Raw genomic sequence first — 14,028 nt, forward strand, 5'->3', positions numbered from 1 at the left:
ATCCTGCTACTACATGTGTATTTTGTTGGCATTTTGTCTAGGCCCCACCAACCCCACAGTTAACAGCCAGGTGTGCCTGACTCACTACCCCACCCCTTCCCCATCTCCCCTCTACCCTCCTCTCTCTGAGCCTTTCTCTGTCTCTACTCCCTGAATTCTCCTCCCCTTGCCCTAAATAAATTCTATTCTATACTATACTGTGGCTAGTACCTGGAGGGGTGCACGGTAGGAGGGTGTGTGGGAAGAAGGGGTGCCTCAACATGGATCCACAGAGGCACCCCTCCCCCCACACCTTACCATACCTCGGACAAGCATATCCCTGGCTTCTCTCTAACTTTTTTACAACACAACAAGAACCATATATTTTTAAAAAAGGCTTCTGGCGATTTCCTTATCTGTGTACCTTGTTTTCCCTTTTAGTGACCTGGACCTATTATACTAGAATGTCATTTGAAGATAAATAGTTACTTTGGATAGCTAAGGACTCAACATGTGTTTCTTCTACAGGAAGGCATGGACTTAATTTTCAAACTTTCATTTTGGGCTCTTCTTTCCCTCTACTAAGTGCTGAAATAGTGAATATTTTTGCTGGACTCCAAGTGCTGCATTATAAACAACTCCAGCCAATTTCTGCTCATCTCTTAAAGTGGAGTGAATGAGATGACCCTGACAAGAATATGTTATTATGAATAAAAATAATCCTTTCTCCAATTAGAACTAAGTCTTCCCTGTCATCTGACCTCTCCGGTGAAAGCATGGGAGTTGGAAATTAGGAAAGTTTGTTTTGGATTCAGTCATGCTCAGTCATGAAAACAGAACAAGTCAACACCAAGTTCTGCAGAATAAGCAATTTGATTTAACAGCAATGAAAGGCCATTTGGCGTTCTACTTTGAATTAGTGCGAGCATTCAGTTAAATTGAAAATCCCCCTCCTTTCTGGCTTACACTGTCTTCTTAAGAAAGAGTGTTTGAGGGGTTGGGGATTTAGCTCAGTGGTAGAGCGCTTGGCTAGTAAGCGCAAAGCCCTGGGTTCGGTCCCCAGCTCCGAAAAAAAAGAAAAGAAAAAAAAAGGAGTGTTTGAAGTGGGTATGTTAGAAGAGATATTCTTAACAGGGATATTTGTGAGTTTTGAGTAAGATCTTAAGCAGTGTTATCTTTCTCTGTGCCTAAATTTCTGTGTAGAGCAAAGTTATCACATCTAGGGGACACATACCGTAACAGTGTTCATGGTGTCTTTTCTCCTCTTGCCTCAGTGTCGATAGAACAGGTTTGAAATCAAGTTGAATCCTAGATCCAAGACTTTCGCCAAAGCAATTTGCCTTGAGTCTCCTGTGAAACTATAAAAGTCCTGATTGCTTAAAAAAGCTGTGGTAATGATGAAGTAGTCTTCACCTCCAGCATCCCCTAGCTGACTTAATTATTGCTTCTTCACTCTTTTTGTAGAACTCTTGAAGTTTCAATCGCCTTTAATGACGGGAAGTCTGCTGTCTCAAGATCCTTAACAATCACAGCCACAGAATGTGTGAGTAAAAAGCTAATTACCTTTAAAATGATTTTTATCATGAGATCAAACCTAGAGTTCTATTAAACATGGAAGCCATGAGCCAAGAGAAACAACAGGACAAGGAAACTTTTGTAGAATTTATCTTCATTTTTTTTCTGTTTTGATCTCTTTTAAAGGCTATCTAAAATACATCACATTTTATTATTTATGAAATCTCTCAAAGTAATAGTTTTAGATTTAAAAAAGTAAGAAAATAGAAACAAAGCAGTCTTCTGAGGAGGTTAACTATGCAAGTATTTTTTTTTCTATTGTGAAGATAGAATTTACTAACCAAAATGCTGATCAAGTTTTGAAATTACTAGTGAGTATTTAAAGGTGACATCGTCATTTTGTTCATGGAGACTCAGTCTGTGCCTTCTCATGTAAGTAAGAAATCTCTTCTGAGAGCTTGGTAATGGCGAAGTTTGAAACTATGTTTTGGTTGAGTTATTTATTTGCATTACCTAAAATTCAGTATTTTAAAATATAAAATCCACTGAGACAGTTTTTCCCCTACTAGTTAATTTTGTATATAGACAGAAACCTTTGATATTGGTTTGTAGAACATAAAAACAGGACACACTGTATTGACTGCCCAGCAAATAAAGAAAACACAAGAAATCCTTTTTTTCCTCCAAAAGTCCAAATAGCAAGCTTAACATTTTCCCACATCATGTTTTTATGCATGGATTAGGGAGGCATACACTGTTGCCCCTTAGGGATATCTGTTCCTCACTGTAAGACAATGTTGTAGGAAAAATGAAGTATCCACACAGGCCTTTGAGCCTTTTGAACTCTCTGGATAATTTTATTAACATTTCTTTCTGTTCTGTAGACAGCAATCCTTTTTTGCAACTTCTAGGTTTTGCGGATGTTGAAATCTTTTGGTTTTCTCATCTCAGGATGTGGTTGATTGAGGTTAACAAATATTTGTGCTGTGAAGTTAGTCGCTCGGGTCTTAGCTCACTGAAATGACACTCTTCCTCTGTCCTTCTCACTCTTCTTCACACCCTCCTCCCTTTTAAAAATCTTTCTTCCTTGCAGGCATGGAAACAGGTATTTGTTTCTGTCTTGCAGTCAAGAGCTAGTTGGCTGTATGGACTCCGAGATAGAATGACTCTGAGCCTGGTGGGTTCTTAGGAGACTTGTTCCCAAGGTTGTTGAAGAATAAACTGTTTGGAAAGTGAGTACTGGTATGTGAGAAGTGTGGAAAAGCTGGAGATAGAAGTATTAAACATTGAATAAGGGATCAAGGTGAGTCTCATGGAGACAATGACGTTTGAGTCAAGGCTGGAAAGGTGACAGAGTGAGTTCTCAAGACCATGAGTTACCGGAAGGTTCTGTGCAGATAGGCCAGATGGCCAAAGCCTGAGGTAGGACAGTTTCTAAAGAAGAGTTGGTGGTCAGCGCTGGAGTGGAGACATGTCAGGAAAACTGGGGTCTTGATGAGGAAGAATCTGTGGTGTACGGGGGTGTAGGACATTTGATCCTGTGTGAGTTACTGAGAGGCTTCGAGACTTTCTTCCCAGTTATGGAAAGAAGCTTGAACAGTGACACACACTTAATGCCTACAGGGATCCCCTCTGGCCAGTGTGTGAAAAACGAACAGGATGAAAATATTGACACCAAGTCTCTTAGCAGCCCTGTAGTCGAAGACGCATGGAAAGGAAGTAGTCCTGTTGGGGTGACTGGTGGTGGAGATGATTAAGACGAGATTAAATTTCAGTAGATTTTAAAGCTCTAGCATTTTGTCAAAGAGCTTAATTCGTGGGAGTAAGAAGGATATTTAGAGTCTTCCCCCCCCCTTTTTTTTGTTGAGGTGTGGGAAAGATAATTAGTTATCTTGTAGAATATGAAGAGTTACCTTTTGGTACTGTTGGGTGACAGATGTGTCCGAGTGACAGTCGTCATTTGGTGGTGATGATATGGAAAACTCCTGCCTGTCCAAATGTTAGTGCTTTGCAAAGTGATTCTTGGAGTTGTGTGCAACACCAGTCCCATGTGATGTTTACCAGAGAACGGGCCTCAGCCTTCCAGTGGTTTCTGTTGTCCCTTCAAGTGCCACTCACTCTCTCAGACCCTAGGCTTCCACCACAGTGGCTTCTCTCTTTTGAAAGGCTGTTTGTTATAACTCCGCAGTTCCCCCACTTGCTCCTCCTTCCTCAAGCACTGCCTGCCAGGTTCTCCCATGCATCTATTAAGCTCCCTTCCTCAGACTTCACAGTGCCATTATTTTGCTCAAGGTCCATGTTATTACCCAAGGGCTACATGAGTACACATCCAGTCAGTGGACTTGGCACCCATTTAACACTCTAGCAAATAGTACTGGCTCCTCATATATGGTTTAGAAGTATTTTTAGATTTCTGTTCTGTATATAGAACCCACTTAATCCAAGAGAAGTGACAACCATGGGTTGAATATTTTTGAGGACTTTTCAACTGGATGTTTACGGATTGCATTTCTGAGTAAAAGTGAGGAACTTTTGGTTTGTGATCGTGACAAAGATTTAGGGATCACAGGACCAAATTGCATAAGCTTCCTCATCTGGCTTCAAGTCCGCACCATGGCGTCAGCTCACATGCTTGGCCTTTTCTTAATTTGTTTATGAAGTTATACGAGCCATGAGATTACTTCCTCTACCACACCGACCGCTCTGTGCTCTGATGTTAGCTCTGACAATGAAAACAGAGGAAACGGAGAAGCTGGGATTTGTACACAGAGAGTCGAGCTCGTGTTTAGGACAAGTACAAACAGACTCAAGGTCAGGTAGCTTGAGACCATCGCTTCCTCCATTCTATTTCCCATCATGCTTCCTAACACAAAGGAAAGTGAGATTCTTAGTCCTTTAGAACACACGTAGTCTAGTTTAAATTTTAGCAGACAGTCTTTGGAGTCAGTTGGGATGACAGCGTCACCACACTCAATGTTTATTTCTTTTGTGGCGACGCTTTGCTTTTTGTCATTCTTACTAATAGAAGCCCTTGATTTTGAGGGAAACAAAAATCAAGAATTTTAAGTGCCCATCTACTTAGTATTTCAAAAGTCAGCACAGGTTTGTGAGTTTCTTGTTCATTGAATACCCATAGGAAGAACAAACGGACCACACAGTTTTTGCTGATTCATGGCCTTCAGTTGCATTTCCTCATCTGTGAAAAGGGTATAGATGTGGAAAAGGGGGGAGATTTGGATGTTCACAGAGTTCTCTGTGAAGTTGTATAGCACAGCCACATCGAGAGTATATGTGTGAGTTGCTAGGCCTAAGCTGGGGGATGAGGATCTCCACAAGATCCCGCTGTTGAAGGTAAGACCAAGAATGCATAGGGTTCTCTCAGAGTATGTTGCAGTTTCCCATGTAACCACTTCTTGGAAGTGCTTTCCCATATATTCCTGTCTACCTAGTTTGGCACTTACTGTAAACTGCCTGTGGGGGTGGTGTGGTTTGTGTCTTAAGTGTGCAACTTGTGGGGAAGGATGACCAGCTTCCTGTATTTTCCTCATCTATACTCAGTCGTCTTCTGTTAACTTTAAGAAGACAGTATTTAGAAGTTTGTCTAAAATTCTCCATCAAGTACTTCTTTCTCTTTGTTTTTCTTCCCTGAGTTCTTTCTGTTTTTAAAAACAAACAAATCTGACAAAAGACGACCAATGAAAATGGTTTTCCTGGGGATCCCAGAGATGGTGGGTTTGGAAGAGACAGTGTTCTCATGTAAAGTCAGTGCAAAGTTCTGTTTACAAAGCGAAAGTGTTGATATCCGTTTTGACACTCGTGTCATGTGGAGTCCGGTCGATTTGGAGTTTACTTTCTTGGTATATAGTTTGTAAATGTCAAATAAGGAGGATCGAGAGGTAGGCTGATTAAAAATGGCCTTGACTTCCTCAGAGATGCACAGTCATGACAGAAACATGGACTTAAAAAATCCAAACCTCACAGTTAATTCCATTTAAAAAACGCTGCCTTTAAAATGTAGAGAAATTCTTTCTAAATTTGTGTCTGATCCAGTGGGCATTTGGAGAATCCTAGGAAGGGTTCTTGCTAGAGACAGTTGGCCTGAGGCCTGGAGGATGACTCAGTGGTTGCTACAGTGATGCTCACAGGCAGGGCCCAGAGCAGGTGCCCAGAGGGTAGAGGGACTTGTCGGATAGACAGTGGAGAAATGTAAGCACAGGTCTTAACCTGTGTCATATGTGAAGCATGACCTGAAGTCAGTGGAAGGAAGGACTTATCAGACTGAAGTCTCACTGAGACACTCATAGCAACAGTCATTGTTTCTCTTATCGACCTGTGTTTTATATCTACCTCACCCTCCAAGTATTGCAAAGTAATTACTGCTGAGTCATCATAAAACCTGGGGAAATTCTGCCCGGAAGAAATTGGACTCGAACCAATGAAATTGTTGCCTGTGCACAAAAGTCCCTAACGGACCGTTTGCTTAATCTTCAAAAGCTGTGGTTTTCACATTCTTTTAAGACATATTTAAATCAGTCTGCAGCATGTTGGAAGATGTTGGGTTTCTTGCTAACCATCTTCACACGATGTAACATGCAAGAAGTGAAATAGAAAGGAATTAATAATTAAAAAATACATTAATAACTTTTAAAAGAGTAGAACAGAATCTCAGCTTATACTGTTTCGCCATTTTTCTCCAGGGTGTGCTTCCTTCAAAGGATAAAAAAGAACATGTACGTTTCGACCTTAAACCTTTCTTTCTATTGTTTATCTTTTCCCTGTACAGTCCAACGGGATTGCAGCCATCATAGCTATTTTGGTGTTGTTGCTGCTCCTGGGCGCTGCCTTGATGTGGTGGTTTTGGCCCCTTTGCTGCAAAGTGGTAAGAAGAATTTTCAACTCCTATTTTCTTTATAAAGCACTATAATACCAAATAAGGCCTGGTGTACGAATAAATGTCACATGGTCCAGCAAATCAATTAATTAATTCAGCGATTAAAACAGAAAAGTTTTAGTTGGCAACCTGAATCTCGATTATTTTACAACTACAATAAATTCTAGGAAACACGTCAATATCCAGCATGAAGTCCACGTCAAAGACACTTTGGAACTCAGGTTGGTGGAGAGAAGTATAGAAAGGTTGGGGATGGTTGGCATGAATGTCCTTCCATTTAAGCTCAAGAATAGTTCTGGTAAACGGACGCCATTTTCTACCATCATCATGAGAGTTGTGGGCCTGTGGCTGTTCTACATGCTCACGGAGTGCATATCTTTGAAGATCTATGACACAGGATGTTCTTTTATCTTACAACTGTAACATGTTTTAGAGATTAATCCAACGCAGAGGTTAGGCTCTCAGTTAAACAGGTATTTTTAGACACAGACAGACAGCTTGTACCATGTTCAGGTTCACAGAAAGCCCATCAAAGAGTTTGGTACTGTGGAGTCCCCCCCTCTCGTTGTCCTAGCAGGTCACCACCCACGTGACACATTTTTTACCTAATGGTTGTTTCTCTGCAGTCTCTTGTAGGGTTCACTGAGCTGGTAGGCTTCCCTAGTGCTCCTCACCTCTCTGAGGCTCTGGAGCCGAGTCTATATCCATATCACTTGCTGTTTAAAGAGGCACCTTACCTTGTGACCTCTTTTATCACCCCTAGAGCCAATACCTCTGTGTTGTATGTTCTCTTCACTTGCATATGGTCTGAATCCAAGTGGGAAGGCTGCCCCATGTTAAAGACCTATAGATCCCAGTTGGGGCCGTTATCTCAGGGTTGTTAATCATCACAACCCCTTAACTATGTAAAGTTCTTTATTCACGGCACCAGAGATTAAGTTACAGGCATCCCTACAGAGGTATTATTCAGTCTTCTACGCAATAGCATAACATACACACATATACACATATGTTAATACACACACACACACATATATATATATATACATACATATATATATATTAGTATATTTTACTTAATCCCTTTTACCTAGAGTTTATAGAGCAGGTTATTCCAGAAAAATCTGTCAAGTATGTTCAGCGTATTGTTGTTTTGAGAGGGTTACTTATGTCAGTACACTTTCCATAGCCCATGACACAGTAGACTGACTGCCTTTCCCCCTTCCCCCTTGCCAACTTCCCACAGTGTCAGGCCATGCTTTGTATTCTGTCTATGCTTCTTACCACCTATCCCACAGTCTGCTTTCACCAGGCAGCCTCGGGATCCCTTACCTCAGGGTCCCACAGAGGAGGCACAGCATTATTAACTCACACATCAGGACTCTTCCTGTCTCTTTGCTGAACTCATCAAGTTCCTGCCACAGTGGTTTACGCTCAAAAAGTTCCCTGATACAATCTTGATGACCTTAGCTATGGCTATTTTGGGGGTGGATGGCATTCTTGAGTCTCAAATTAAAAAGCAAAAAGGTGCCCTAATGCGATTTGTGCTCCTCGCATTTTTAATTTAAATTTCACGGTGGCAGATTCCTCCCTTCATTAGTTAGTAATTTCATTTCCTATTGGTCACAGGGAGCAAAAGTATCAGACTGTGTGATTGTTCCCTTAAAGATACATAAAAAAATACTGATAAGGACAGATTTCAGGAAGTTGTTATTATTGTAGAATGTAGTTTTAGAACATCAAATTTGGATATTATAAAGGAGATCCTATCATCAGCTGGTGATATAGGTCCATTCTTCCTTGAGGATCAGCAGATAACCAACCATGAACCTGTGATATGCAAGGCGTGAAGAAGTCCCTTCAGTTGTATTACAGGATTTCAGAAGGAGCTCCTAGCTTCAGAAATAGCATGGCTTCTCACTAGGTCCGAAATGCGTTGGACAGAGCAACCACTTTAGCTTTCTGCTTAGAAACAGAATGAAAAGCAGCCGGACCTGAGTGTGAACTCATATAGTCACACCTCGGTGGGAAGTGAACTGTAGCAAATGTGTTCCAATGAGGTTGAAAAGCTGGTATAAGGCGCAGGCAAAATTCTTCGTTCAGCCTTTGATGAATATGGGTGTGGTCATGTAGAAGGTGGCAACTACTAGGAACTGGAGAATCATACATGCCTTCGATACGATATGAAATTTCATATTTTAATACGGAAGCAAAGAAATGTGGGCTAGAAGTGCAAGTGAAGATCCCTAAGTACTCAGTAGCAACATCCAAAGAACGACAGCCTCAGAGGCACCTGACTGTCTTATAATCTCAAATATGTTTTGAATAATAAAGAAAATGTGCAGTTAGTGAAGGACATTTTAGGGGTGTGTGTGTGTGTGTGTGTGTGTGTGTGTGTGTGTGTGTGTGTGTTGCACTGTGCTTTGAAAAGTGCTAAGCTGAGACCCACTGCAGAAGACAGTTTAGGTTTTAATTAGACCCTCATTCAAAATGGTGTCCTATGTCTTTTAGAAAGTTTGCACTCACTGGAGAGACTTGAGGAGCTTTGAGGACTGAATTATTTAGGCTCTTGCAATAGAGAGATCGCCTGGAATGGTTTAGTTAGGCCCTATACATAACCTAATAGTTATGAGCACAACAGAGACACATTGTAACCAGCCAGACCTTAAGACCAGGAATGCTGAAGTGAGCAGCAGCTGGGAGAGGCCAGGGACAGTCTCCATGACAGCCGGCAGAAGGAAGCTGCTAGCAACAGCTGACTTTTCACTCCCTGCAAACTTGTGACTTCCAGGAGTGAATGGATAAAAATCTTTAGTGTTTTAAACCACATGTTCTTGATGACTTTTTGTCCAAACACTAAGAAAAATCATATCTCTAGACTGATTCTTATATTCCCAAGTCGGAAACCATTAAGGTTAGGGCTATGGATTTTGGAAAGCAGGAGATGTGGCTCCAGGGGTAAAGGTACTTGCCACCCAGCATGATGATCTGAGTTCAGTAGCTGGAACCCAACATGTGCAAAGGCATAACTCGCTCCCCAGAGTTGTTCTCTGTCTTCCATATTTCCATCATGGTAATAAATAAATAAATAAATGTAATGAAATTAAAAAATAGAATAATCCATTTTTTTTTGTTCATTATGGTTAACCGTCAAAACAAGATGCTTTATGTACCAACTAGGTCTGACTTCCAGTTTCCGAGTGAGATGAAAACAGTATTACATTATAATTCTCACACAGGGCCTAGGCAGGTATGACGAGCGTCATCAGAAAGCAGGGACCCATGGACAGGTTCTTCAGGATGGCGCTACCTCCAAGAAGTTCCTAACGTGGCTTCTTTCAAATTTAGCTGTGGTGCTGTGACTCTTCTGAAAGCTAGGGATTGGTGTTTTACCCCGCAGAGAGTAGCCGGCCTGGCACCTTTTGATGAAGAGGGTATGGATGAAGTCAGCACGTGCCCCCGTTAGCTGTACCAGCCTGATTCCAGAACACAAGGCACAAATGAAAATCAGAAACTCTCCTTCTCAACTGTTTTGCACTGACTCTAGTCCAAATGCAAAGGGTGACGTGGTGCATTTTATGTACAATATGTAAGTAAGCATAAAAATAAGCAATGAAATAATAATCGGTTAGTGCGATTACTTATTTGAAATTTATCTTCCCCAATAGCTCAGCAAGTTTATGAAAGCAGGCAGCACCATCACTCTTTATTGTAGATATGCCCACTGCTATAAACATAAACAAATAACAAATAAATGTCCAGTAGATTCTTCTGGGGCATCTTCTTGAACTCGGCCATCTCAGACACTGAGAGAGGTAGTGTCTGTATCAACTTTACAGTATCAACCCACATCAACTTTAAAATAGAGCGGTCAGGGGCTCGTTATAAAATAAGCCCTGTTGGCTGTGGAAACATATTGTGCTGGGAGGAATTTCTAGCTTTTACCCTGTGTGCCTGGTTCTTTTCGTTTTCACTGAAAACTTGTCCTTAAAAATGAATACACAATAGAAAACACGGTTAGTATTTCTGTCAAATCAGAATCCTTCATTGTAATAAAATCTTAAGGAGAATCAATTTAGCTCTTAGGAAGTTGCCCACTTAGATGCAACCCTCAGGGGTTTTCTAACAGGGGGATTAGGCATTTGCATGGAAAATAAGTCTTTGTATCTACTTGTAACGGAAATCTATCATTTGCCTACATTCTTTGCTTATGGTCTCTGAAGGTCCTATGAGTTCTGAAGATTGTCCCAGAAGAAAGCACGGTTTCTATAACATATCTGTAGTTCAAGAAATTTTGAAACATACTGTACCTGCATCCCTACTGTACTGGCTGATTTCACGTGTCAACTTGACACCAGCTGGAGTTATCACAGACAAAGAACCCTCCCTTGAGGAAATGCCTCCATGAGATCCAGCTGTAAGGCATTTTCTCAATTAGTGATCAAGGGTTGGAAGACCCATTGTGGGTGGTGCCATCCCTGGGCTGGTAGTTCTGGATTCCATAATAAAGCAAGCCAGTAAGCAGCACCCCTTCATGGCCTCTGCAACAGCTCCTGCCTCCAAGTTCCTGTTCTGTGTGAGTTCCTGTCCTGAGTTCCTTTGATGATGAAAGGTAGTGTGGAAGTGTAAGCTGAATAAACCCTTTCCTCCCCAACTTGTTTCTTTGTCATGATGTTTTGTGGAGGAATAGGAACCCTGACTAGGACATACTTCAAAGGTATGATGGGCACTGTGTCTGTTACTCAGTGTCATTATTTAGTAAGTTAATAAAGAAGCATTTCTGTCCTTGCTACAGACCTTTAATAGATTTGGCAAATGGAATATATTTGTAACTATAATGTAATTTCACCATTATTCAAGTACTCCAATTCCATGCATTCACGTTTTTGTTAGTATGAGAAAGTTTCTGTAGCTTCACCAGCTTATTAAAGTAGATCATCAGAAACAAAAGGAAAGGCCAAGGTGTCTATTATAGACTGACCACTCCAGGTGTTTTTACTGGACTGTTTATACCTTTCCATCTTGCTATTCATTTTAAGGAGTACTTTTTAAGAATGAAAGAGAAGGGTGATTGTGGTTGAAAATGCCACAGCTTGTGTCCTCTGCATGTCTGGCAGAAACAGGAGCCAATTTCGGCCCAGGAGGCTTTATCTATCTGTATTTTCACAAGAGAGCTCTTACAGGAAGCTGGATGAATAGGCTCTACCATTCGTCATCTGGAGGTTGCGTAGTGTTTGTGAACTGCTCACACAGGAGAATAAGGGATCAGAAAATGTGGATGTTTTCATTGCTGTATTAGCTTAGAGGATAGGTCGTGTTTACAGCAGATTTGTTTGACTAAACAGGACAGCAGAAACGACAGCCAGATAGTAGCATCATTTGGGATAGCCAAACACTCCACAGAATTACAGATGTAAGGCTAATGAGGTGGCAAACAGAGGCTCTCTGGATTATTGTCAATGAGCATGGTACACAGCTGCAAATACCATTGATTTTATGCTGGGAACAATGCAGTCCGTGTGGGTCAAGTGTCCTCAGCCAAAGTTCTCCATCCTCAAGAAAACACTGTTGCATTCATTGTGTCTGTAGGGCACTCAGGATGTTACAGAAAGATTCTGTGCATCTTAAATTCGAAGGCAACTTAAAAGTTGCCTTTTTAAAGAACAATTTACTTACAAGTTAAACTTCATGGCTACGTTTCCAGCCAGAGCTCTGTAGAATAATTTTCTTAGCCAGCAACAGCTGTGCTGTTCCCTTTACACGTAATAACGCTTCTCTACTACACTTGCTTTTTATTGCTGAGGAGGGCTCCTGGTACATTTATTGAGTTACTTTCAGAGAGGCCCGATTTTGGGGAGGAATGGGCTATGAAACGGAAGTAATTTAAATTTTAATATGCCTTCCTTGCACCATTAATTAAAATGATTTATGTCCGGTTGCCTCATTGAAATACAGTGTGATAGATGCTAGGATGTTGCTTCCATGGTGCATGCTTCCATATTTTCCAACAGCATCATTTTGGAAAGGGTATCAAATTCTTCCTGGTCTTTAACAGCGGCACCTTTCCTGACTCCTGGCGGGATATACATTTATACTGTTCTCCCTGTGCCCCATGTGACCTATAATAGGTTGTATTTACTGTGTAGATTTCTGGCTGCTGGTTTTTTCGGTCCAAGGTAAGATTCTCTGAAAACTAGTGCATTTGCTAAGAGAGAAAAGAAGGACAAACTAACTGGACTGTTTTCAGTGTCCAAGTGAGAGATTCTGAAGAGGGCTTTCCAAGTATAAATCTAAGGGAACCTAAGCTTAAGTTCCTCTAGAGGGGAAAAAAGCACTCTCCTTGATCAATCGTTTTGTCAAGGAGAAGAGAGAAAATAATATATATATATACATATATATATATTTAAAAATTCTGTAAATACCTAGTGTTTTCTGCAGGTTCATAGCACTTAGATGGCTTTCTTGGAGTTACTGGCAGAAATTACTTCTGAAACACTACTTTTCTGCAATCATCATACTGTATCTTTTTTTAAAAAATCCAAAGCAGTTCAATGTTGACAGTTCTTTCACTATTTTTTTTTTCTGAGTATCAGAACATATGATCGCATCAAGCTGGCTGCAGGCTCTCGTGCTGACATTTCCTAGCGCAAAGATGCCCACATCACTCGAACATTTGAAACGTGTTAATGAGCCGACCAAAAGGACTGTTGCCTGAAGCAGCTAACTTTTTTTTTTTTAATTTTTAAGAAATCGGCTCTCCTCCAAACTGAAATCTTCATTCTAGCAGCTAAGTAGATGAGATGTAATCCCCCCCCCACCCCGATGATGATAATAACAAACGGAAAAAAAAATTGGAGAAGACTCAAACTCTCCATATGGTTCATAAAGTGGTGGAAGTGTTTTCCAGAATTTTCAATACAGATCTGAAGGATGCTAAGTGGAAAAAAATCCTGGCAACTAGGCAATATTATGCCTTTTAAAACCTGCACATTCTCATGAAATATGGTGCACATGAATACATTCTTCTCTGGAGTGAATGTGCTCTTGCACTATTTAATATAAGAACGGGTTTCTCACGACTGTTATTTTTAATGCTTTTGGACCGTGCTAAGTTTTTCTTTCTCTCCTCCAAACTAATTTTCCTGGCGTGCAGGTTCCTGCTTCCATGTAGACTCCTGTCATTTTTTGGCTTTAGGGACCATTGGCGATGCATTTTTTTCCTTTCCTTTCCCTTTTGTTGCTTAGCAGGCCACGTGGTAGCATGGAGAGGGATAGTCTCAAATGTAGTAAGAGAACTAGTTTATTTCCTGTCCTGAAATTTCTAAGTGACACTGGGTCTAATGGCAGATGTGCAATGCTTCTCTGAAATGGTGTAAGCCTCATCTCTAGCACACGCTGCATGTAACTAATTTCCTAACATGTACGATTTCCTGGTAACACTACTTGGGAAACAACTGGTCTACCACAGACTTTTCCTTGGTCTCCCGACTATTACTTTGAATATCCCTCATATAGTGGAGCTAAACTCGGTGTTTGGAGGTAGATTGTTTTAAGTGATGGACTTGGGTCTTAATTTAGTCTTTTCTCATTGCATATACGTGAAGGGGGATGTTGGAATCAGAGCTTTCTTTTTATGGAATTAG

General features: G+C 40.9%; 1 protein-coding gene across 4 annotated transcripts in view; it reads left to right on the plus strand.

Annotated features, from left to right (window-relative positions):
- Positions 1–14,028, plus strand: part of Antxr2 (ANTXR cell adhesion molecule 2) — a 140,393-nt gene that overhangs the window by 54,700 nt on the left and 71,665 nt on the right. For all 4 annotated transcript variants that reach the window (XR_010057380.1, NM_001398916.1, XM_039092655.2 and 1 more), the window contains exons 11-12: positions 1,444–1,522; positions 6,278–6,373. Coding sequence is in view for 3 of the 4 variants with exons in the window: in NM_001398916.1 (NP_001385845.1) it covers positions 1,444–1,522; positions 6,278–6,373 (175 nt within the window). In the remaining variant the exon portion in view is untranslated. The remainder of the gene's footprint in view (positions 1–1,443; positions 1,523–6,277; positions 6,374–14,028) is intronic.

The sequence above is a fragment of the Rattus norvegicus genome, chromosome 14 (assembly GCF_036323735.1).
Source record: "Rattus norvegicus strain BN/NHsdMcwi chromosome 14, GRCr8, whole genome shotgun sequence".
Taxonomy (NCBI): Eukaryota; Metazoa; Chordata; class Mammalia; order Rodentia; family Muridae; genus Rattus; species Rattus norvegicus.